The sequence below is a fragment of the Colletotrichum paranaense genome (assembly GCF_030867605.1).
Source record: "Colletotrichum paranaense strain IMI 384185 chromosome Unknown Scaffold_18.1, whole genome shotgun sequence".
Taxonomy (NCBI): Eukaryota; Fungi; Ascomycota; class Sordariomycetes; order Glomerellales; family Glomerellaceae; genus Colletotrichum; species Colletotrichum paranaense.
Genome location: NW_026848976.1, coordinates 339,899 through 362,224, shown reverse-complemented (window position 1 = coordinate 362,224; position 22,326 = coordinate 339,899). Strand labels below are relative to the sequence as shown.

The following is a 22,326-nucleotide window of genomic DNA, read 5'->3' as shown; positions in this document are numbered from 1 at the left end:
GCCTTCTGCTTCCGCTACAGTCTCTAGTCCTCCCATCATCCCAACTACTGGCAGCACCTCTGGAAACTCAAGCCTTGACAATTGTAAGTGAACTTCTCATCGAACACCTAGCACCAACACCAAACCCTAGACAAGGCTGACACTTGACACAGCTACCATGCTGGCAGGAGAGCTACCTATTGAGCCAAAGGTCACACCAGGCTGGGCTGTTGCTGGTGTCATCTTGCTCTGCACTGGGGTCATCTACAGCTTGATTGGTATCAAGAATACAGTCTTGCACACTGCCTTCTCCGTTGCGTACGTCGTCGCCTTGGGTATCACAGTCTTGGTCGTTTATGTCATGGTCATTCCAGTGTCCAACGGATCCCAAGGAGCCTATGTCGTCGCAGCAGTTTTACCGGCCGTCGCAGTTGGCGTTCTCGCTTCCTGGTTCTTCAAAGAAATTACGGAATGCCTGGGATGTGCTCTCGGCGGATTTTGCTTTTCAATGTGGCTGCTTTGCGTCCACGAGGGCGGCCTGCTTACGGGAGTCGGCAAAGCCATTTTCATCATTATTTTCTCACTAGCAGGCTTTGCATTGTACTTCAGCCGATGGACTCGGGACTGGGCGCTCATGTGTACGATCGCCTTCAGTGGTGCCACGGCAACTGTGCTCGGAATCGACTGCTTCAGCCGGGCTGGGCTGAAGGAGTTTTGGGCGTACATTTGGGACCTGAACGACAACCTCTTCCCTCAAGACACCAACACGTACCCGCTAACAAAGGGCATTCGCGTTGAGATTGCCGCTATAATTGTAATCACTGTTATCGGCGTCATTTCTCAGAAGAGATTGTGGAACGTCATCAAGGATAAACGTACGAAGCGGGAAGAGGAATTGGCCGAGGCGCAGCGTGCCCGTGATGACGAAGAGACCAACATTGGAAGAGAGCTCGAGGCTCGCACCGCTTTGGAGCGACGGGCGTGGGAGAGAGCGCACGGAGATTACACACCAGACAGCGATGATCACGACTCCGGCTTTGCTCGCGACAGCGAGAGCGAGAAGGCTATTCGATACAGCCAGAGCACCGCTACTCCTCGATCACACGCCCCTCCCGTGGCTGAAATGCAAGGGTCGGATGTTCCTCCCGCTGTTCCCCCAAAGCCAGAGTCTCCAGGTCTGATGGTTTCCGAAAAGGAGAAAGAAGTCGTTGTTACAGTACGCGTCGCTCCGGATGAAACTCACAGAGAACCCGTTGCTGCGGACAACGTCACTGATCCTACTGTTGTTCAGAGCGTGCAAGAGGTGGCACCGGTTCCTGAAGTGGTACCTTTGCCATTCAGATTCCCTGATGAGGAGGCTCTAGCCAGAGACAAAGAGGAGCGGTCCACGATCGCAACTTTTGCCGACGATGATGAAGAGATTCAGGCAGGCGTCGGCAGCAAGAGGAGTTCCTTTGCGAAGCGACTCTCTCAGAGCTCGGTACAGCTGATGCGGAGGGTTTCTCAGCGGACATCGATGTCGCATCGTAAGGAAGATGACGGTGATGAGGAGCTGGCGGTGCTTCAACGTCCAAGGGACGACGACGCTGTTTCTCTCGCGGCAACTGTTGACACTCAGAGCGACAGCGGCGCCGGATCTGTGAACGGTGATCACCGTCGCAGTATTGAGATCAACGCACAGCTCTCTGGAGAGCAACAGTCGAGCATCAAGCCGGAGACTACTACATCAGCATCGGCATCTCGACAGAGCGTCACCGATGGAGACTCCGTTAGACCAGTGTCAGCCATGACGGCTGTCACTGACATGCCAGCCCAGCCTCTGGCCAAGGATGCGACTCCTGCTGCTGTCGAAGAGAGGGCGCCGGAAACCGCAATCGGTGATGTTGCTCAAGAAAACAGCTCGGTGAAGCTGTCTGAGTCGGGCGAGAGTCGACAAGTCCCCGTTCCTTCTCAGCAAGCCAAATCAACAGCCTCGCTTCATTCCACGCCTCTGAATCTTACCCAAGAGCGTCTGCCGCCCAGCTTCTCCAACGTTGCGCTACACTACCGCACAAACGAATGGGCAAAGCACCTTAGCCACGCCGACGCACCCGAGCCTGAGATCTTAAAGGTCGGAGACGACAGACCGCAGACCCGGGAAGCCCCAGCGCCTGTGCACGTCGATGAGCTTAAGCAGACGGCCTTGTCTGCCACGCCTGCGCCTGCACCAACTCCTTCGAGATCGCCCGCTCCCGTCGCGACACCTCCGCCGGCCTTGACCCGACCCAAGTCAACCCAGTCACCGAACCGTGGCCACTCTAGAAGCAGCTCGTACCAGTCACATCGCCGTGCTTCGAGCAAGACGCAGTTCGAGCCCATCGCCGAGGAAGAGCAACAGGCGCTCTCTAGAGCTGCGAGCACAAGAAGCGGCGCCTCTGGCATCGCTAACTCAGCAACAGCTCCAGCTGTCTTTGTTCCCCCGCCGCCGCCACCCGGCATCATGTCTTACGACAGCCCTCAGAGCTTGATCGCACAGAGAAGCGTCGCTCTGCGCAACAAGACGTACGGAATTCTGACTGGCGCCAACAACACGCCTGAGATACCTGCCGCCTCCTACAGACCACCCAGCGAAACCGGCTCCATGTACAACTACCCCGTCTACCCGTCACAGATGCCGCCAGTCTCCCTGGACGACCTCCCATTGAGCCAGCGCAGAGAAATTATCCGTCGCCAGAGCAGTTCCGGCACAATGCGATCCTCCCTCGAAGGCTCTAGGTCAGCCAGCGGCTCTTACGTACCCAGCGTTTCCGCCGACAACCTCGCCTTCGACTCTCATCAGCCCATGCGTTACTCCAACGTTCCCTCGCAAGACGCCCGTGACGCCCGGCTCGCGAGCTTCCGAGACTCGGTCCGCGCCGATCTCCGCGCCGGTACGGCGTCCCCCGCTCCCGCCGCCAATGGCCGCGACATGGCGCTGAGCATGTTCCGGTCGCCAAGCGCGTCGAACCTGGCGGCTAGCCAGGCCGCCGCGCGCGAGGCCGAGGTGCAGAGGAACATTGACCTGCAGCGGAGCTTCATGATGAGCCAGAAGGAGGCGGAGGCGAAGCGCAAGGAGAAGGCGAGGATCGATAAGGAGAGGTCCGATCAGGCTTTCACGAGGAGCATGCAGAGCGGGGAGATGTTTGAGTTGCACCGCGAGGCGATGCGTAGGATGCAGAACCAAGCTAGGAATGCTTCGGGTGATGCATAATTCTTTTAAGATTCTTTCTCTTACCTTTTCTTTTCTTTTACTCTCTCTCTCTTACACAATATTGGTAGATACCCTGGTTTGGAAAATAACGGTTTACATCACAGAAGGTTGGAGGAGACACATGGGAAAACAGCACTTCAGGAAACCGATCAAGGATACAACATGATACAGATGATGGAAAGATTACTTTCTCTAGATGAAGGGATACGAGGTTAAGAGGAAATGGGTGTATGACACGCGAGAAAGAGACTGAGGCGGGATAAGTTTGACCGCTAGTATTAGTTGTAAACGTAATCAGTAAAATCAACTTATTCAAATAATCTGTTCTCTCATATGATGCTTGTGAGACCTTGATGAAAGGTATTGTACTCCTCCATATTGTAATTTTTAGCATTGGTACCACTGACTCTGAGGAATCCGGGGAACCGGGGGAAGGAAGAGGATGCTATTCGAGCAACCCTTGGATGGTATTCCAAAAGCCGCGGAGCCGAGATGAAAGAAAACTCCGGCCGAGAGCAATTATTTCACACGTGCTTCAGCTCATCAATCACACGCCGGGCATGAACATCGGCCAAATCGGCACGGCACCGAAGCGGAGAAACCCCGAAGTTCTCTAGGTCTCGTGTCTCGCCGTATAAGCCGAAGCTTACTTACTCGAGAAGATGCATCTGTGTATTCTGTACCATCTTCCAGCACTTAATTTAATCACTTGTTCTCACTTCCAGAGATCAAGTGACCTGCGAAAACTTCCTATGCAGGAATCTTGGACGAATCCCACCTTCGGACGACACCGATGTCGGGATTCTCGCCGCGCTCACGTCTACGCCGCCCGGGTATAACCCGGCCCCGCCCTCGCGACGCGAAACCAACGACTCAAAACGCAAGACTGCGAGTGACCTGGGCGTTGGCGTCATCCATTCTCTTTTCCTTGCAAATCACCTAATCTTTGTCTGCGGAGGAAGACTTGTCCGGCACGGTTTGGGAAGAGTAAGTAGATAGGTGCTCTGAGAGAGAGAGACGGCCAAACGTTCGGCTTGCCGTACAAGAAAGGGCCCGTATGTTTGGGACATGAAGTCGTTTTAACCTTAATCCAATACAACTTACCCTCTGGATATAAGTCTTGGCAGCTCATTGCAGGCTAAATCTCTCACCTTACCACACTTTATCTCGATAAGTTAGATCGGCCAGAGATACGGAGGTCTTCCACTCCCGTCACTACATCTAAACAGCCCGACTATCTTACCTTAAGGGAACTCCACCTTTTACGACCGTCCCGACCCGACGACACACCGACGCACCTCCGATGTCTCATTCGGCCTAAGCCGGCGTAAGAGAGAAGTGTGTGCCTCTCAGAAAGCCATGGCCGGCCCCGTGGACGCCCGCGATGAGAGCGCGAAGCCTCAGTCGGCGACCGCACCGACATCCACGTGGACGCGCATCCGGATCAAGGCAGTCAAGATTTTCAAGCTCGTTTTGGCGCAATGGCTCGTTATCGGCTTCGCTCTGAGCTGTGTTTTTGCGTATTTTTTCCCGAGTAAGTTGGCATCTATGAGGGTCCTTTTCATGTGAGATTGAGAATGAGCGAGGGAGAGAGAGAGACACAGAATGAACTTGAAGACAAATACATGACTAACAAACTGAACTACAAGATGTCGCGGCTAGAGGTGGACCCATCAGGTCAGAGTACACCATCATCTATGGCGGCATCGCCATCATCTTCCTCGTCAGCGGCTTGCAGCTCTCGCACGCGAAGCTGAGGCAGAATGTAGCCAATTGGCGTTTGCATGTCATCGTCCAGGGTATCAGCTTTATCGTGATTCCCGTAATACTACTAAGTAAGAAACTCACTTGACATGAACATGCCGCTCATAAGTCCCCAAGGGATGGAGGCATTGGGCGAAACATCCATCTCAAACCATAAACTAACACAACCCCAAAAGTCATCGTACACATCATCATCGCAGCAGGCGGTCTCCGCACCCAAGCCCTCGCAACCCCCATCATTGTAGGCATGGTCGTCGCCTCCTGCCTGCCAACAACAATCGCCTCCAACGTCGTAATGACCCGCGCCTCCGGCGGCGACGACGCAGCCGCCATCATCGAGGTCGTCATCGGCAACGTGCTAGGCAGCTTCATCTCTCCTGGTCTAATTTACGGGTTCATTCCCAAGACGCCCGAGTTTGCCGACTGGCAGCCCGCGAACCCGAGCACCCTGGGTGCCATGTACGCCAATGTGCTGAAGCAATTGGGCTTGAGCGTGTTGTTGCCGTTGGCTGTGGGACAGGTCGTGAGGTGGTTCTGGGAGAAGAAGGTTGATTGGGCGCTGAGGACGTTTTATCTTGCCAAAGTGTCGACGTTTTGTCTGATTTTGCTTGTCTGGTGAGTTGGTGTTGCCCCTCTTCTTGATATACCCTCGCCCCTTTCACGGCTTTCTCTTCGTGATACACGGTTCGTGATCCTAACACTGGATAGGACAACCTTTTCAGCAGCCTTCAAAACAGGCGCTCTCTACGTAACCCCGCATCCCTCTATAATCTTCAACGTCTTCATGAATGTCGCCCTCTACGCCCTCTTCACCCTCATCTGCTTTTACGCCGCCCGCCCTCCCATAGCTCTCTGCAAGGCGATCAACCCCCGCCTGGCCGAGTCTCGCCCCCTGAAGTCCCGCTGGGTCCCCAATTTTCTCCGGCGTGCCCTGACGGTCCGCCAGCTGCCGAGGGAGCAGATGATTGCCGTCTGCTTCTGCGGCGCGGCCAAGACAACTTCACTTGGTATTCCCCTGGCGACGGCTATGTGGACGCAGTCGGATGATTTGACGAGGGCGCTGATTCAGATTCCGGTGCTGCTGTATACCATCGAGCAGGTGTTTATGGCGCAGATTTTGGTGTATGTCTTTAAGTGGTATTTGAGGAGGGCTGCTAAGGCTGAGGGGGATGAGGAGGGGGACAGTGTTGCGTCTGGGGTTGCGAGTGTGGCGGGGCAAGGGAGGGGGGAGGAAGAGGGAGATTGCCTGTCTGAGAAGTCAGTTGGTGAAAGGGACGGTGAGAAGAAGGGCGGGGAAGGAAGAGGAGGGAAAAATGCGGTGCCCGTCAAGACCATTTCTGAGGCATAGTTGGTGTATATCACTTGCAGCATCTAGAGTCTGTGTTACATAGCTAACGGGAGTTAAACTAATGGGGAAAATCGAAGGCGAGTAGTGAATCGGAAGCGTCCTTCAACTTGCTCTCAATGGTTCATGTGTGCATTTGCCAAGGTTGCCTGCCTCACTTGTTAACGTGGCTTATCAATCACTGATGATATGACGATATATGCCAATCAACTAACGGCACTGGTCAGATTTCATGTATGTTCAATGTAGCTCTGCAAAAAAAACTAGGCAGCCTGCATGACTGAGGTTACCTACATTATCTTACTTCGCCGTGCTTGCCTACTTATACAGGCAGCCAAGTGGCTGTGATCCGTCTGCAACTCGGCATTGCGCGAAACAACCGACTCCCATCGTGACAAATAGTCGGCTTGTTCCTACACCAGACGTTCAGCCTGAAAATAATTTTGTCTATCTTCATTCTTTACCCTTTAAGCCTTCATATCAGACGCCGGATTTGTCCCAAAGCGGACTTTCATCATGGACACTGCCGGATCGAAGTGTCCCGAGAACCAGAACTCTACGGAATGCCTGCTTCGAGCTCTTCTGAACGTCCTCGCGGAGCAAAAGCAAGCATCAGATAGAAGCATCGATTGGGATCCCATCACATTCGGCCTTACGCTCTTGATTGGATTGGTAGCTTCCTTGATTGCTCTTGCTACTGTCTTTCAAGCTGTTCTTGCAGGTGGGAAAGGCGGCCGTAGAGCAAATTCACGAGCCATCGGCAAATGGTCGAAGCACACGACTAGAAAATGGATCCTTGCAGAAATGAGCTGGAGCTACACGGCTTACACGCCTGCTCTGAACATGTGGACCCTAAAAAAGACACTCGATTCGGCAAGGCTTGAGATCGAAGAACGGCGACGGACAAAGAAGAGAGAACCGGACCTAGGCATGCCCAGAAAGCTTCTCCTATGGGGAAAAGATAAGCTGAGTGTTTTCAGGAGGGATTCCGTAAGCGTCGCGCCATATCCAGCTACATGGCTTGGTCTTCTCGAATACACTGGGTTAGTGGGTTACAATCTCCCTCTTGCGCCAATTACCGCCGACTACCTTCCCGATGACTTCATTACTGTTCCTGCTTCTGCGGAGGTCGGCGTAATTGTAGTCATCACTGCAGTTGCCGGGGTGCTGTGGTTAGACGATGATTTGTGTGTATATCCAACTATCGTTGGTTACAACTTTCAATTTGATTTCCGTCAGCTTCCAGTTCTCGGCATCATCGGGGCCTTTTCCGAGTATCGCAGATTCGAGAACGGTTCGTTTGATCGGACGCCTAGCTCGGAAAAGATCGCACAGGCTATGAAGCATTCGCGTGGCATGATTGAGCCGCTGTTCGGGTATTCGAATGAAGATTCAGCTTTCATTATCCGCAAGACCCCAAGAAATTTGAATATGCATCTTCTACGCGCATACATCCTCCCCAAATACAAAGGGCGCGATTGCTTTGTACAAGATTATGATTTCCTCGACCAGAACCAAGTCCTGATTGCCAGCTTCATCTTGGCCAAGTCACCAAGGTTCGCCCCGTCACTTTTCCCATCACCAGAATGGAAGGGGCATAACCCATTTACAGCAATTGCTCTCAATGGAAAGTTTTGGTCAAAAGTCAGACCGCGTGACTTTGAGGAGTCAAATTGGAAGTATGAGCCTAATATGGAGTTATTGTCAAGGGAATCAGTCCAGGAACACTTTAAATGGCTTGAAATATCGCCAGACGCTGCTGATGAGACAGTTGATGGGATCTATAAGCAACACCAAAGACCTTCCCCATCTGGGGTGAAGCACCAAACTATTTTATTATGCCTGGGACTTCTCAAGGATCCTCGAGAGCTCCAGGTGAAGATATCACAGCTTCCATTTGAGAGGAGAGAGACGCTTCGCCAAGCCGTACATGTACACCTGAGGTTGACAGACGAATGGCTCGCATCAACTCAGGACGAAGAGCTTGTTTCCCTTCGAACTCAACATCTGCTTTTTACCTCTATAATCTTGTCAAAAGCGGAGAGCATGACGCAAGGTGGCCTGTTCGAGGTTACGGGTGCAACAAAGTTGAATCCAAAGCAAACTGAGCAGCAGCAGCAGCAGCCGCAGCCACCACTAACTGTGCAAGATGTTCACTTCAAGATGCTTGGAGCCCTCAGAGGCCTCATGAAAGACTTCGATATCAGCCAGAGAAGCTTTGAAGCCGTCCTCAAAATAGCACAGAGAGATTGGGAGGAGGGTTTCGAAAACCTTAGACGCCTACAAGATCACTTACGCCACGAGGTCTTCACTGGCTCACGAGCTCAGGCAGGGCAGCAAGTCACTCTTGAGGACAAAACAATTCAAGACGATTTCGAAAAAAAGCTACAGGAGTCTCAGTCTCAGATGAGGAGTTTGATAGGACCCAGATGTGACCTACGAAGCCGCTTCTTCAACACCCATCAAGTACTGAACAGATTAGCCACAGTGGTGGGTTGTCATTCTGATTCAGAGGATCGAGATAGGCAGACCGAGAAACCGGACATGATCGATGATGTCCTCATCTTTCGCTCTCTTCTCATAGGGGTATTATTTCTTACAGCTGTCGACAATTCTAAGGTACTTGAATCAGGAGTGTGGGATCGTGTGGTTCCTATTATTTGAGGATATGAATGGAGTTGGTCGGGGTGCCTAGACTTGAAGTCGCTCAATCATCCGTTGATGATTTGCCTGATGTCAGGGTCCTCCTGGATAGGGTTGTCACAGGGGCAATGGGGAGGATTCAAGCAACAAAGGAGCAGCTCGGGTATATATATATATAGCGCAGGGAGTGTGCATCTATGGAGGGGCAGTCTTTCGTCATTCATCTCTTCGACCCTTACAGCACTTGGCCTCTGTGAGCTTCCTCTCCGTGTTGTACACCTATTGACACCTAATTAGGTAATCGAACCCTCTGGTTTATTGGCGCGTACTCTTGCTATATTGTGCTTTTTCGTGTTTCCTTAGATCGCAGTCTAGCTAGATCTTTGAATTTTCAAGCGCGTAAAAATTGCTGCGTGACAGCCGAGCTCTCTTATCTGTCTATTATTGATAACTCAGAGAGACATTTTGGAGAAATCACCTTGAAGAAAGAAGAAAAGAAACTAGCCCGAATCAATGCTCCAGTCTTCTCCGTGATCGGCGGCGTCTGCGACCATTATCTAGTGTTTCCGGGGGGCTCGTGTCGCAGACTCGCTGTCTCTATGTTAGCCGCGCTGTTTGCAAATTACTTGACACTTCCAGCAGACTTACTTCCCGACGTTCCCTGAACTCCTCGTAGATCCCACGCCAGATATCTCTCGCTGCGCAACTTCCAAGTCCATCCATCATGGCCACACATTTAGGCTCTCTCTCCCGGACCAAGTTTTCGGGGGCGTCCAACCAGGGTTTAGGCAAAGGCCAGTCCGAGAAATGCAGCAACTTTGCCTCGTTGTAGACGGCGACTGGGTCCCAGGCTTCTTCGTCGCTACCAAGGTACCATTGATGGTTGTCTTTGCTAAACTCCCCCGTTAAAAGATCGTAAGGCCGGTGCGGTAGGACCATGGCGCTATCCTGGTATAACTCGTTGACGAGCTCCATGTCGTAATCGTTTCTTCCGGCATTATTGATCTTGGATGTAATGCGGGTGAATTCCACTTGACTTGGTTGAATGAGAATAACTTGAGAGGATAAAATGTGTTTGTCTGGGTGAAGCCAATACGCACGTGGCATGGCGACTGTGGTTGACGGAAGAGAGAAGAGCTCGTCCATGTGTTGTAGGAGAGTTGAGTCCGAGTCGATTGAAAGTACGCGGTCGTATTTCGTCTGGTTAAAGGCGAGAAGTTTTGTGAAAGAATCCGCCCAGGTTGCTAGATAAGAGCTCCATGTCAGCTCTTGGCGGCCAGGATGATGATCCTGGAGGGGCGACTTACGATCTGAGCCTGTTCGATGTTGAACTGATATTGGATCAAGCTTTAGGTTGTACTTCTCCCGAGCAAGGATGAGGAGTTTGGCATCATCTGATGAATCTTCATGTTCCTTCCCATGAGGATCAGCGAGCATGACGGAGGGGTACATCAGGACTCGGTCCGCTTTACTCTCAAGTTCTTGCAGCCTCTCAAAAAACATGACCGAGTTACAGAGATAGTCTTTATTAGTGACATACTGGACGTACGCAAACCGAGACCAGTCTACAGACTTGACGTCAGGTGACTCGTCGTGTTGAGAAGTTGAGTAAGCTGCTCGGATGGCTTCAATCTGATCACGGTTGTAGACTCCAACACCCGATAGCAACAATAGCCCAAGAATAGTGAACGCAGCCAACTTGAGCTGTCTCAGAGTAAAGATTGTAGGGGAAGGCCTGCCCTTCCATGGTAAAGAACCCGAGAAGGCCGCATCGTCGGTTTGAAGCGGCGTGTAGGCAAAGCGGCCGCGGAGCCACTGAAGTGGCATAATAAGAACGAGGACCAAGCCGCAAAAGCGATAATCGAAGAAAGCAAACCACGCAGAGTTCTAGAGTGTCGTTTGAACTGGGGACACGAGCTGGGGATATAAGTGCGCACAAAGACTGTGGCTCACCCACTTTGGGAAACATGCTTAAGCATCTGCAAGGGGGTGAGGCCAGCGGGAGGACATTGCCAAGTCCATCCAGCCGCTCTGCCCTGAACCTGGAGAAATTGGCAGATGGAGTCACGATGTATGCCATGCCTGGCGCGATTCCGTGATTCCTCGGCAAGGATCGCGCGGGCAACGGCATCTGGCCTTCTTGGCCTGTCGCTGAGACGAGACATTGTCTTGCTGTCATTTTGCGCGAACTGAGATCTTTCCGAACCGCGTCAGGCACCAAAGAGTCTCTGCGTTGGTTCTCGGCCGAAGCTCAAATAAAAGCAAACAGGGTGCTTGTTGTCTCAAACCGTTCAGTTGGAACTGGACGCCATTGGCTGAAGCCAGATATTGTTGCTCTCTGTAGGTCAAGCTGGGCAGAGTCCCACTTGATAAAGAGAACGCGCTGGCGAAATGCTTATGATTTCAAACAGAGCCTTTGTCTGTTTGTGATATCTGTGGTTGCAACTTGCATGAGACAAAGAGCTGGTGATGCCTAAGGTGATGCTGAAGCAAACAACTCGAGCCGCCCTTTGGGCCCTCTTCTCCCTTCTACTGCGATTTCAATAGCTCAAACGCGACTACGCATCTAAAGCCGGGAACTAAAACAGCGCCGAGGCCTTGCAGGTGGGCAGCGGCTCCATGTTCGGCATCGTATTATGGCCCAACATCAAGAGCTGGGTGGTCGGGATTAACCCAGCCGCCCAGCCGACCCATTGCTGGGTCGACCGTATGCGGCTCAAATCAGGCACATCCGATACCGTACATAAGCCCTCTTTGGACCTCGCTGGCTTTTCGCTTATCTTTACTTCGTCGATAATTAATTTCATGGCATACCGTGATCCGTGGCATCCACGGCGCTCGCAACTGTGAGGGGCCTGTATACCACAGGCAAGTCATAAATGACAGCCAGCGAATTCTTCGTTCTTCGAATATGTCTTATTCACGTGAAGACACAGGGAATATGAGAAGGGAAAAAGGCCGAGCCGGCATGATTCGTGGCATGTTGGCTATGGAACCCCCTTAGCCCAAAGTCTGGTTCGGCAGTTCTTCATGGCTTACAAAGGCCGCCTCAATTGCTGGTTGACAAGCCATGTTAGCTCTGGGTGATATGTACCTAAAGTTTTTAAGCGAGGTTCAAATGTAACCGAAAACACGAAGTTTAGCCGGTAATCACAATCCAGCAAGAGAACCTAGATCTCATACTCCAGTTCACTCCATGATCGACATCAGACTTAAGCCTTAATTCGGTATTTATATCCAAACTACATATTGGATCGCAACAAAGAATCTTCATACATCATCATGAGCAGCTCAGTGCTCTGTACATTTTCATAACTGATATGCATATCCAAGCTTAATGGATGCCCTTTAACCTGCTCTTCCTATACGTCAACTCTCACACATGGTGATGTATACTTAGGCCTTCTTGATGAGACTGTCAAAGAGGGGCTTGAGGCTCTTGGCGCTCTTCTTGGGGTATCTCTTCTGGTCGTTCTCATAGTCGACAAAAGTGACGCCGAAACGAGTCTCGTAGCCCTCGGCCCACTCGAAGTTGTCCATAAGGGACCACGCCATGTAGCCCTTGACGTTGACACCGTCCTTCTCGTGGGCATCGGCCATGGCCTTGACATAGCCGTCAAAGTACTTGACACGGAAGTCGTCCTCGAGAATCTGCTCAAGGGGCATGTCGTTCTCGCCCTTGAGGGAGGTACCGTTTTCTGTGACGTAGATGGGCGGGTAGCCGTAGCGCTTGGAGAGCCAGACAAGGAGGTTGTGGAAGCCCTGGGGGTTAGGGCGCAGCCAGAAAGATTGGGTCTCTTCGCCGATGTTCTCACCGCTCTTGGACTCGAAGAGGGTCTCGAGGTTACCAAGGAAGTCGTCCTCCTCAGGAGGGGTGGTCTTGTGCTTGATGTAGTTGGCCGTGTAGTGGTTCATGCCGTAGAAGTCGTTGGATCCCTTGACAAGGGCGAGTTCCTCGGGCGTAAACTCGGGCAGGCGGTCCCCAAGCTGCTTGAGCATGGAGTCGGGGTACTTGCCGAAGTAGATTGGGTCAGCGAACCAGGAAATGGCGAACTCGATCTTGCGGTCAGAGGCCTCGACGTCCTCAGGGTCCTCAGGGTCCCAGGGGTAAGTGGCATCACCGTTCAAGGTGATACCAATCTGGCCACCATTGGTGGGCTTGAACTCCTCGCGGTAGACCTTGACTGCGCGGCCGTGGGCAACGAGCAAGTTGTGGCCAACGATCCAGGGTTCGCGGGAAGAGTCACCGATGGCGGACTTGCTGCGGTCTGAGGTGTGACCGGGTGCGAAAAAGCCACTGCTGTAGCCGAGAATGGAGGAACACCAAGGCTCGTTGAAGGTGATCCAGTTCTTGCACTTGGGAATGGCCTTGAAGACGATGCGGGCGTAGTGCTCAAAGTCGAGAGGGAACTCCTCACGGTTCAGGAGACCACCGTAGCGCTTGTCGAGTCCATCGGGGAGATCCCAGTGGAAGAGGGTGATGAATGGGGTGATGCCAGCCTCAAGGAGGTCGTCGACGAACTTGATGTAGTGGTCAAGGCCGGCCTGGTTGATGGGGTCGTTGCGACCACCGACAGGGATGATTCTCGACCAGGCAAGGGAAAAGCGGTAGGTGTTTGCGCCAACGGACTTGAGCAGGGCAATGTCTTCGGCAGTGCGGTTGTAGGAATCGCAGGCGACGGCACCGGAGCTGCCGTCGGCAATCTTGCCGGGGATGGCGCAGAAGGTGTCCCAGATGGAAGGACCACGACCGTCCTTCTCGGCGGCACCCTCAATCTGGTAACTGTAGTGGTAGACAAATAGCGTCAGCAGGGGTCTCGCATGTTGTGTCGTCGTGGTCGCTAAGTGAGGGGAGAGGGGAAAGACGATAGTGGGGGCAGCTCGGAGGGGAAGTGGAATTTGCAGGCGGGACGGGAAAGACGGAGGGAAGAGGGCGAAGTGTGGTGGGAGAATGCTTGTAAGTCATCCAAATCGGGATATCGGCGGAAGAGGGAGCGAATATGCATGGTGATAACAACCAGACCGGGGCATTGGGGATGGGCCGAGCCGGGTTGATGATGAGATGAAATACGTACGATGCGGTGGCAAAGCCCCAAAGGAAGTCGTTGGGAAGAGACATGATGGACGGGTTTGAAGGGCGACCAGCTACGGAGAGGAGGTTTGGTATTATGATTCTCAGAGAGTCGTCAGTCTGCGAGGCACCTACGCTAAGACTGATGGGGCGGTTTCGATGGGCTTGACGGTGGGATGATGATGGCTCAGCCAAGAGTAGATTATTTGCCCCGACAAGAAACGAACCACTTGATAACAAGTGGTCAAAAGAGATCGAGAAGAGAGATGAGATGTAAAAGGAGGCGACGGGGAGAGGAGGGAGCAAGATGGGATCGTACAGATGGACAGTGAGGTGCTGCCACGATACTTATAAGATGCAAAAGAAAGACGGAAGGAAGCAGCGCGGCGCAATTAAAACGGCATTGTGACCTTGGGATGGACGGGGGTACTTGGACGTCCTTGGTAGGTTTAGGCAAAAGGAAAGGTAGCCAGATACAAGGATTACTCGAGTATAATAAACTAAGGTAGACAGGGCAGGGAAGGAAGAAAAAAAGATGGGACAAACACCCGCATCGTGTCAAGGTATCCGTCTGTACTCAGCGTGCAGGTGTGCAGTGAGAGTGAGGTACAGACTGGGCACATCAGACAACGACATGGGACGGATGGACGTGGTATCAGGTAGCGCCTTGGTCAATCTGGTACTCTGGACGTCTCCAATGTCGGACCGTCGACACCGAGAAGCTAGGACTAGAACATGGCCCGAAGATGGATGGTGCTGGCGTTGGGATTGGCATTGGCGTCGGCGTTGGATGGATGGGTCGGAGGCGTGATCTGGCAAGTTACCTACCTTTGGTTCGTAAAGATGAGGCGTCCAACGTGAGTTTTCTTTGCCCGCCAGTAGCGTCTACTTTGAGCGGTGTACCTATCTCGTTACCCAGATGGCGCGGGGATTTTCCGACAGTAGAATGTGCGTGGAACACCGAAAAGAAGCGCATCGTCATGTTCCATTCGCTAGAGTCGGCAGAGGCTACGGGAGAGATGGAAGGAATGAAGGCAGTAGGGAAATGTCCACGGCAGCTGCCGCCAGTAGAGTGACCTTGTGCAACCTTGATGTACGTGTACATGGAATCCTGTGAGACGGGGGGCAAGCACGTCCTCATCACGATGCCTCTTTCCAAATGAATTTGGAGGCGATGGAAAAGAAGTACGAATAGGCAAGTATCTACCTTCTTTCCCTCCTTGGGGTTTCTTCGACCCGACACCCAACAGGGGAAGTGCATCTGCGCCTAGGCCAGGGGCGCCTTCCATTACCCCGCCGTGGGGTCCCCTTTTTCCCAAGTGCTCCCCATTTCTCTCCTCTCCGCCGCCGCTTCCCAGAGTCTAGAGAGCACACGACGGCCCGTCTATCCGTCAAAACATGACCTTTTCTCTGCCCAGCTCGTCTTACGGTTTACCAGCACCAGCCTCCAAGAGCCAATTCGAAACACGAACAAACCTCGATTCCTCACCTGACGATCTCCGAACTTATATGATTGGACACTTGTCTCTATTCGGCACAAGCGCCAGCATGAATTCGCTGTAATTTCGGCAGCCCACGCACCAAGTTCTCCTTGCACATCACACGCACAGGTTGTGTAAAACATACCGGTACGGACACATATGCACACTGGATGGCCGGCGACATGCATATCGCCAAACGCTGTCGCCAAAACTCCGGTGACGGCTCAATTCCGCCGGCCGCTAGCGCAGTCTGAGCTGGTCCCAACGTCTGATTGCCTCGCCAGGATCGGCTGGTAGCAGACATGGAGCAATGCTCGCAGCACACTCTGCAAGGTCTCGTCCTACGCAATCGCTCGCATAAGGCGACCGACCATGGCCACGGGGAATCCTCCCGAGCTCTCCTTGACTCCCAGACAACGGGTAACCGGCCGCTACTGCCACGATTTTCCTTACTTTGGTCACGCCCAATCCAAAATTTCAGAAAACTCCCGGCTCCGCGAACAAAATCCCGTCGCTCTCGGTGAGCGGACGCCGGACGGGGGAGTCTCCCTTCCACCTGTATCTACCTACACCCGGCTCGTCCAATGTCACTCCAAGAAGCTTCTCCAACTCCGGCTATCGTCCCATAATCTCCGCACCATCCAGTTTTCTCGTCCCCAGCTTCATAGCAAGACTCTGATATAGACGGCATCTCAACTTCAGAACACCTGGCATTATTTCAAGGCTTCTTGCGGTTGCTTTTTCTCCGTCCGGCGCTTTTATCAAGCGGCTCATGGATGGATGTACAGATACGACTTTACGAGGAGCTGCATCCTGCTTGAAATCCAATTCCGCCCCTCCAAGGCCGACAGCCCCAGCGTGAGCACCTTAGTTTGCGCGATTACAACACGCCGTATCACATGAAGAACCACGGATCTGTTGTTTCTACGCGGAAGGCCTACGCCTCTCCCGGTCATCCAAGGAAACGATGCAACTGCTTGGTGTCTTCTCGATTTCGGTTGACAAAGCCGTCTGCCCGGCTGGCGGAGCCTTCACTTACAGCCAACAGGCCTTCGGTCAAGGTAGCGGAAGCTCAAAACGACACAAAACAACACCACTTCCGGAAGATCATCGGAGATTTTGCAACTTCTATTCCCTGCTGGGGCATGTGTGTACATGGTAGCATCTACAGCTATCTCAAGGTACCTTCATCTTTGCTGCTTTCATCGTGGACGCTGCAGTCAGTACAGCGCGCATGCCTGCCTGCCTCTTTGAAGCTCATTTCAATTCTTTCCGTAACTGCTACGCAGCACATCCTCTGATGTGTGCAAATCAAAAGTGCCATCTTTTGGGACTGCCACATCTTTGCGCCAACTTTTCAAGACTAACGGGACAGAGTCTTCGCCAGAAGCAAAGTCTTTGTTTTGGAGACTCTATCCGGAGCCTCACCGAGGTGTACGGAAGCCGGGACGAAGGTGAGCCGGCCCAGCTCGAGACGGCCCTGGACTCATTACGACCTACCCTGCCGCTGCAATGCACGGCATGGACAAGGCTTAATGCATGCCGTCGACAGCCGCATCCTCGTCCTCTCGGTCGTTCATTTTGCGTTTTCCGGGATGATTTGTCGTCATATTAACATCGCCATCCGCTGCTGCGGCCACGTCGGGAGCATCGTCTCCCTCGGTCCACTCTACAATCTCCCATTCAACCCTAATTTTCCCGTCTCTGCTATGATCAACAACCTGGCTGTGACGCAAGTTGCCCAAACGGGTACCATCGATCATGCCCTCGAACCAAGGAACGCCCTGGGTTTCCCTCCCAATTACCGTGGTTGTTGTCGGAACAGCGGGCTGTTCTTCCGGCTCTTCAAACTCTGGAATCAGCCCCAGATCTTCCAGATCTCGAAGGTCTTCACCTCGCAGGCTCGCAAGGGTCAGGTGGATGAACCCCGCCTCGGTAGGGGGTCTCTCGGTCCAGTAGGATAGCGGCGTGCCGCAGAAGCCGCAAAAGTTTCGTCTCGAAGGGTGGTGGTTGGAGGTTGATTCGAAAACGCGGCGGATCGCCGAGTACCTTTCGTCCGGGTAGAAGGCGTGGGTTGAGCTGTGATACCACGAGAGTGGCACTCGGATCATGGCGGCCAGTGGGGTTGCGAGAGGAACTCCTGCGCATCAGATCATGGGTTAGCGGAGCTTCTGCCCTCGAAGAGGTGAGGCACGATCGGCTGTATGCACGGCGGGATTATTTGAGAACGCCTGCTCACGGAAATCGCGAGAAATTGGCGAGACGAAGCCACTTACTGTGCATTGAGTCTGTATGGAATAGCACCTGGGCTTTCTCGGTGGTGCCTTGCGGGACCTCGATGATGTAACTGTTGCGCCCGCACTGGCAGCCGCCGCGCAACGGACGTTGAAAGCTACTTTCGCTCATGGTCGTCGTCTTTAGAAAGCGGGTCAAGTATCTGAAATGACGATGATGGACTGCTGAATTGGAGGAAGTTTTAAAGGTTAAAGTCAAGCGCTTGCAGGTCAAAGGGCAGAGACGTTTGTCGATGTTTTTTGTTTGTTTGGCGATCCTTACCCCAAAGCTGCAAGCAGGCAGGTCACTGCTTCACTGCCCCTCCGCAAGCGCAGCTCGAGGTGGGATGGCCCAGGATGAGCATCGAAGATTCCAGGTGAAGCTGGCACCTGTGCTGGCCGCCCTGGAATGGTTCCACCGCCCACTTGATGAGTTCATGCGCCTGCGCCAGCGCCAGCGCCACCAACCCGCGCCCGAATAAAGCCCCGGGTCGGGTCTCGGCGAACCTTCCGTCCTGCCCCGGCCGCTGGGAGCGCTGTCTGCGTGGGGCACTTGTAGTAACCTCATTAGCAGGCGTGCTAAGGTCTACACGCTTTTGCACGCTTTTGCTGTGTGTTGCGGTCATATTCAATATTGTGACATCCTGTCATGAGACTTAAATGCAAGTGAACTGGGGATTCTCTATAGAAACAGGATGCGGCCACATACAGAAACCGAAAGCCGATCAATCTTGCTTTGCACTTTACAAACTCGGAACGAAGTCTCTACACGCTGCCTATAGCCCCGTGGCTGCAGACTATTCCAGAGCATTTCTATCAGGATGCGTTTCATGGGAAGTCCTAAGTTAAGGTGAGTGATGTATCCCACCATCAACTCACATTCTTAGGAAACAGCGCCCCCGCAGCCCCCAGATCCAATCCGTCCAACATGCCCATCTCGACCTCATCAAGCTTAAACCAAAACACGTCCCCATTCTCCCTGATTCTCTCTACGTCCGCACTCTTGGGAAGCGGCACAAATCCGCGTTGCAGAGACCACCGGATTAGCACCTGCGCCGGCGTGACTGTAGCCTCCGTGATCTCTCTCTTTTTCGTGACTGCCGTCTCCACCGGAATCTCCTCTGCCGTCTCCCGCTCCCGTGGGTCGTCGTTGCGGCAGTTCGTCCCCGCAACCCGTCGTCCGGATACCGGTATTGATTCCTCCCGGACACCGACCACGACACGGCGCCGAACCCGCTTCACGACCTCTCTCAACACCGGATCCGTCCACCGTTGCCCGCGCGCGAGAGGACTGTACGCTTGTACCACGATGCCGTTTTGTTGGCAGTAGGCGACTAGTTCTCGCTGTTGACACCACGGGTTAAGCTTTTCCCACACTCATCAGCATCTCTCCCTCAATAGACCTTGCTCTGCAGACCTCTGTCAATGTCCTAACACGGCGAGGAAAGAAAACTCACCTCAATCTGATCCACACACGGCAACACCCCCTCGCAACCCTTCTTCATCTCCTCCAGCGCCCCAATCCCAAAATTACTAACCCCAAGCACCCTCGCCCTACCCTCCCTCACAAACCTCCCCAACACGCTCCAGATATCCCTCCACCGCGCAACGGGACGATGTACGAGAATCAAGTCAACGTACCCTCCACCCTCCTCCCCCCCAGCAATTCTCATTACACTCCCCAGTACACTCTCATACATCTTCTCCCCGTCGCCCTCCCACCGTCCAACCTTGGTCGTCAAAAAAAGATGCTCCCTCTTGACTCTACTCTTCCCTGCCCCCTCTTCTCCCCGTCCATCACCACACCCATCCGATGACCCCTCCTCTCGCCGTCTCAAAAACACCCCAACGGCCCTCCCAACCTCCTCTTCATTCCCATACAGCTGCGCCGTATCAATGTGCCGGTACCCGGCCTCTAACCCCGCCAGACAGGCCGCGAAGCATTCTTTCCCCCTGAGCTGGTAGACGCCGAGACCGAGGCGGGGCATCGTTCCCGTTGAGCCTGAGCCTGAGCCCGGGAGCGGGATGGGCTCGTTCATGGTATCTGGACGTGTAAGGTATGTGGCAGGTTCGCTGTAGCTTGTTCATACGGTCGTGAGGACCTAGGGGACACAAGTAGTAAACGGCTGGCGCTTGATGGTCATGACACGAAATCACATCTGCGTGGTCGTGTGGCATGTACTGGGTTGACTCACTGGCGTACAAGGTGAAGGTGCTAGGCAAGCTTACATGGACCCCACTTGCATACTGCCGTGAGTAAACAGTCACTTGATACTAAACAAAAACGCACTCAGTAAATTCTCGTGTTGCAAAAAGACTCGCAGGGTCTCTTCCAAGAAAAGTATTAACCTCTTCTGCTTCGCCGCGACGCCCAGTCGGCCAGCGTCAAAGTAGATAATCATAGTGTTACATTTCATCCGACACCCAAATAAAAACGCCCAGCAGCCTCTCCACCCAGCCGATAAACACACCCAAAAGTCGGAAGGGCGCAATCAACCCGTCTTCTTCTTCTTCTTGGGCCTCTCCTCTTCCTCTTCTTCGTCATCCTCGCCATCGTCGCCGTCGTCGTTATCCACGTCGCTCTCTTGACTGCCTGAGCCAGAGCTCTCATGGTCGCTGTCAAACTCTTCGGCAACGTCACTCTCACTCTCGGCGTTGAAGTCCTCATCGACACTCTCTTCGTCCTCGTCAGCTGAGCCACGGTCGGCCTTGGCGGCACCAACAACCTCCTCTTCCGAATCGTCCATAGCTTGGTCGCGCATGGCTGCAGCAATGAGGTTGGTCTCTTCATCGATTTCGTTCTTAACGCGCAATCCCTTGAGTCTGAAGAACTCCTCGAGCCCCTTGAGATCCTCGCGGTTGATATTGCTGAACTGTGATGAGCCAGCGCCGTTCTTCATCTGCACGGTGATATCAAAGGTTGACAGCGCAGAAACGGCACCTCCAACACGAGAGAATGTGATGGACGCTGTTTGCTCGTAGGCAATGTACGTCGCAGGTTTAGGCACAAACATGAACGCCTTCTCCAGGCAGTACAGGAAGCCTTCACTGGCCTTGATCGAGCACTTGATACCGAACTGATTGCGGTGGCTGCGTGGATGTTAGCACAGATTCTCTCGCACAGATGGTGAGACACATACGTCTGGAAGTCCTTGGCAGGCGTCGTGATCTTCTTGTTGGCAAGTCCTCGGAAGATGTAGGTGATGACTTGGTGAAGGGGTTGCTCGTAGTGAGGCTGAAGTCTGTCCTTGTACCGCTCGTCTATTTGCTCCTCGGTGAGGTTAAGATCAATCGTCACCTCCTCGTCCTTCTTGAACTGCATGACGATGAACGGGTATCTTGTCTGACCCTGGCGCAGGGGCGGGTCCAGGCCAACGCAAAGAAGCACGTGAGTCTCGTCTGGCTTGGGAAGCACCATAAACTTCTTGATGGCGTCGTACTGGATCTTGTAGTCGTACGTCTTACCACGGAGACGGAAAGACGCATCGTACATGTCGATATCGAAACGACCTCTGTCGAGGTGTCAGAAACTTTTGGGTTATAGACAGCTATGGCGATTCGCACATACCTGGGTGTGAGATGGAGGATGTCCAGAAACGTAGCGATAGTATCGCCTGCGGTCTCGCCAATCTCGGCCTTCTCCATCAGGGTATCGTAGAACAGGGTGACGGCGTTCTTCTCCTCTTCACCGCCGGCGTCGCTACCAGCCTCGTCGCCCTCCACTTCCTTCTTGACGGTTCCGGGAATGTAAAACCGCATCTCAACGAGTTGATCCTTGCCGGCACCCGCCTTCTTGCCCTTTCCGCGCGCACCGCCCAAGTGGCCATTAGTGCCAGTATCGTTCTTGTCCGTGGGAGCTGAGAATTCGACCGCGACCTCGTTACGACCCGCCAGGTTGGTGTTTGAGATTTCGGAGTAGGGGATTTCGAACGCAGGGCGGCTCTGGACGTTGAAAGACAGCTCAGCCTTTCCAAAGTCGGCCTTGCCCCAGTTCCATCCCCTCAGGGCGTGCTCCCTATTCTCGAGCGCGGTGCTGTACCAGTTCTTGAAGAGCTTGGCAAGACGCTCATAGTCCTTCACGCCAGTTACCAAGTCAGCATTCCATTCATCCTGAATCTAACGACTGACGCGCATCTTTACCTCTTGTTGGAAACCATCGAGCTGGATGATGCGCGAGTCTCGGTTGAGGATTTTGATTTCGTAGCCCTTGGCAGCTCGGCTCCACTGCGCCGAGGCAATTGTGCTGTGATCGAGAGTGAAGGTATCGCCACCGCCGGAGGGCTTCCAACCGAGACCGCTCTCGGCAAATCTGCACTTGCCGCTCTCCTTGGACAGGTCCAAGTAGATGCCGTCGAAGCTCTCTCTAGGAAGGGGCATCTCGTTAGCTATCGAACGATAGAAAAGTGGGAGAAGCTCCAATTGCGCCTGATTGTGGAATAGTTGTATCGCACCAAATCCATTGTTTCTCGGCAACTCGACGGACATGGGATCTGTGCGAAAGAAGGAGCTGGTGATGGGCACTCACATAGCTGCCATGATTG

At 53.3% G+C, this 22,326-nt stretch overlaps 8 protein-coding genes across 8 annotated transcripts; 3 read left to right on the top strand and 5 right to left on the bottom strand.

Moving 5' to 3' along the window:
* Positions 1-157: 157 nt before the first annotated feature.
* CPAR01_15178 (uncharacterized protein) lies at positions 158-3,208 on the top strand (the record flags this gene model as incomplete). Its single annotated transcript, XM_060499427.1, has 1 exon — positions 158-3,208. The coding sequence occupies one exon, from the start codon at positions 158-160 to the stop codon at positions 3,206-3,208; it is 3,051 nt and encodes a 1,016-aa protein (XP_060341859.1).
* Positions 3,209-4,567: 1,359 nt separating this feature from the next.
* On the top strand, positions 4,568-6,320 carry CPAR01_15177 (sodium/bile acid cotransporter; the record flags this gene model as incomplete). Its single annotated transcript, XM_060499426.1, has 4 exons — positions 4,568-4,742; positions 4,858-5,043; positions 5,149-5,587; positions 5,681-6,320. 4 exons carry the CDS (start codon positions 4,568-4,570, stop codon positions 6,318-6,320), a joined length of 1,440 nt encoding a protein of 479 aa, XP_060341858.1.
* A 513-nt stretch (positions 6,321-6,833) lies between these two features.
* On the top strand, positions 6,834-8,981 carry CPAR01_15176 (uncharacterized protein; the record flags this gene model as incomplete). Its single annotated transcript, XM_060499425.1, has 1 exon — positions 6,834-8,981. One exon carries the CDS (start codon positions 6,834-6,836, stop codon positions 8,979-8,981), a length of 2,148 nt encoding a protein of 715 aa, XP_060341857.1.
* A 489-nt stretch (positions 8,982-9,470) lies between these two features.
* Positions 9,471-10,787, bottom strand: CPAR01_15175 (glucose N-acetyltransferase; the record flags this gene model as incomplete). Its single annotated transcript, XM_060499424.1, has 3 exons — positions 9,471-9,551; positions 9,609-10,204; positions 10,268-10,787. 3 exons carry the CDS (start codon positions 10,785-10,787, stop codon positions 9,471-9,473), a joined length of 1,197 nt encoding a protein of 398 aa, XP_060341856.1.
* Positions 10,788-12,356: 1,569 nt separating this feature from the next.
* Positions 12,357-14,079, bottom strand: CPAR01_15174 (glycosyl hydrolase family 1; the record flags this gene model as incomplete). Its single annotated transcript, XM_060499423.1, has 2 exons — positions 12,357-13,743; positions 14,036-14,079. 2 exons carry the CDS (start codon positions 14,077-14,079, stop codon positions 12,357-12,359), a joined length of 1,431 nt encoding a protein of 476 aa, XP_060341855.1.
* A 2,965-nt stretch (positions 14,080-17,044) lies between these two features.
* CPAR01_15173 (uncharacterized protein) lies at positions 17,045-17,918 on the bottom strand (the record flags this gene model as incomplete). Its single annotated transcript, XM_060499422.1, has 2 exons — positions 17,045-17,652; positions 17,789-17,918. 2 exons carry the CDS (start codon positions 17,916-17,918, stop codon positions 17,045-17,047), a joined length of 738 nt encoding a protein of 245 aa, XP_060341854.1.
* A 737-nt stretch (positions 17,919-18,655) lies between these two features.
* On the bottom strand, positions 18,656-19,773 carry CPAR01_15172 (alcohol dehydrogenase; the record flags this gene model as incomplete). The annotated part of the gene is made up of 4 exons (XM_060499421.1): positions 18,656-18,885; positions 18,952-19,150; positions 19,243-19,571; positions 19,632-19,773. 4 exons carry the CDS (start codon positions 19,771-19,773, stop codon positions 18,656-18,658), a joined length of 900 nt encoding a protein of 299 aa, XP_060341853.1.
* A 504-nt stretch (positions 19,774-20,277) lies between these two features.
* On the bottom strand, positions 20,278-22,162 carry CPAR01_15171 (FACT complex subunit pob-3; the record flags this gene model as incomplete). The annotated part of the gene is made up of 4 exons (XM_060499420.1): positions 20,278-20,875; positions 20,926-21,297; positions 21,354-21,859; positions 21,926-22,162. The coding sequence occupies 4 exons, from the start codon at positions 22,160-22,162 to the stop codon at positions 20,278-20,280; spliced, it is 1,713 nt and encodes a 570-aa protein (XP_060341852.1).
* Positions 22,163-22,326: the final 164 nt, after the last annotated feature.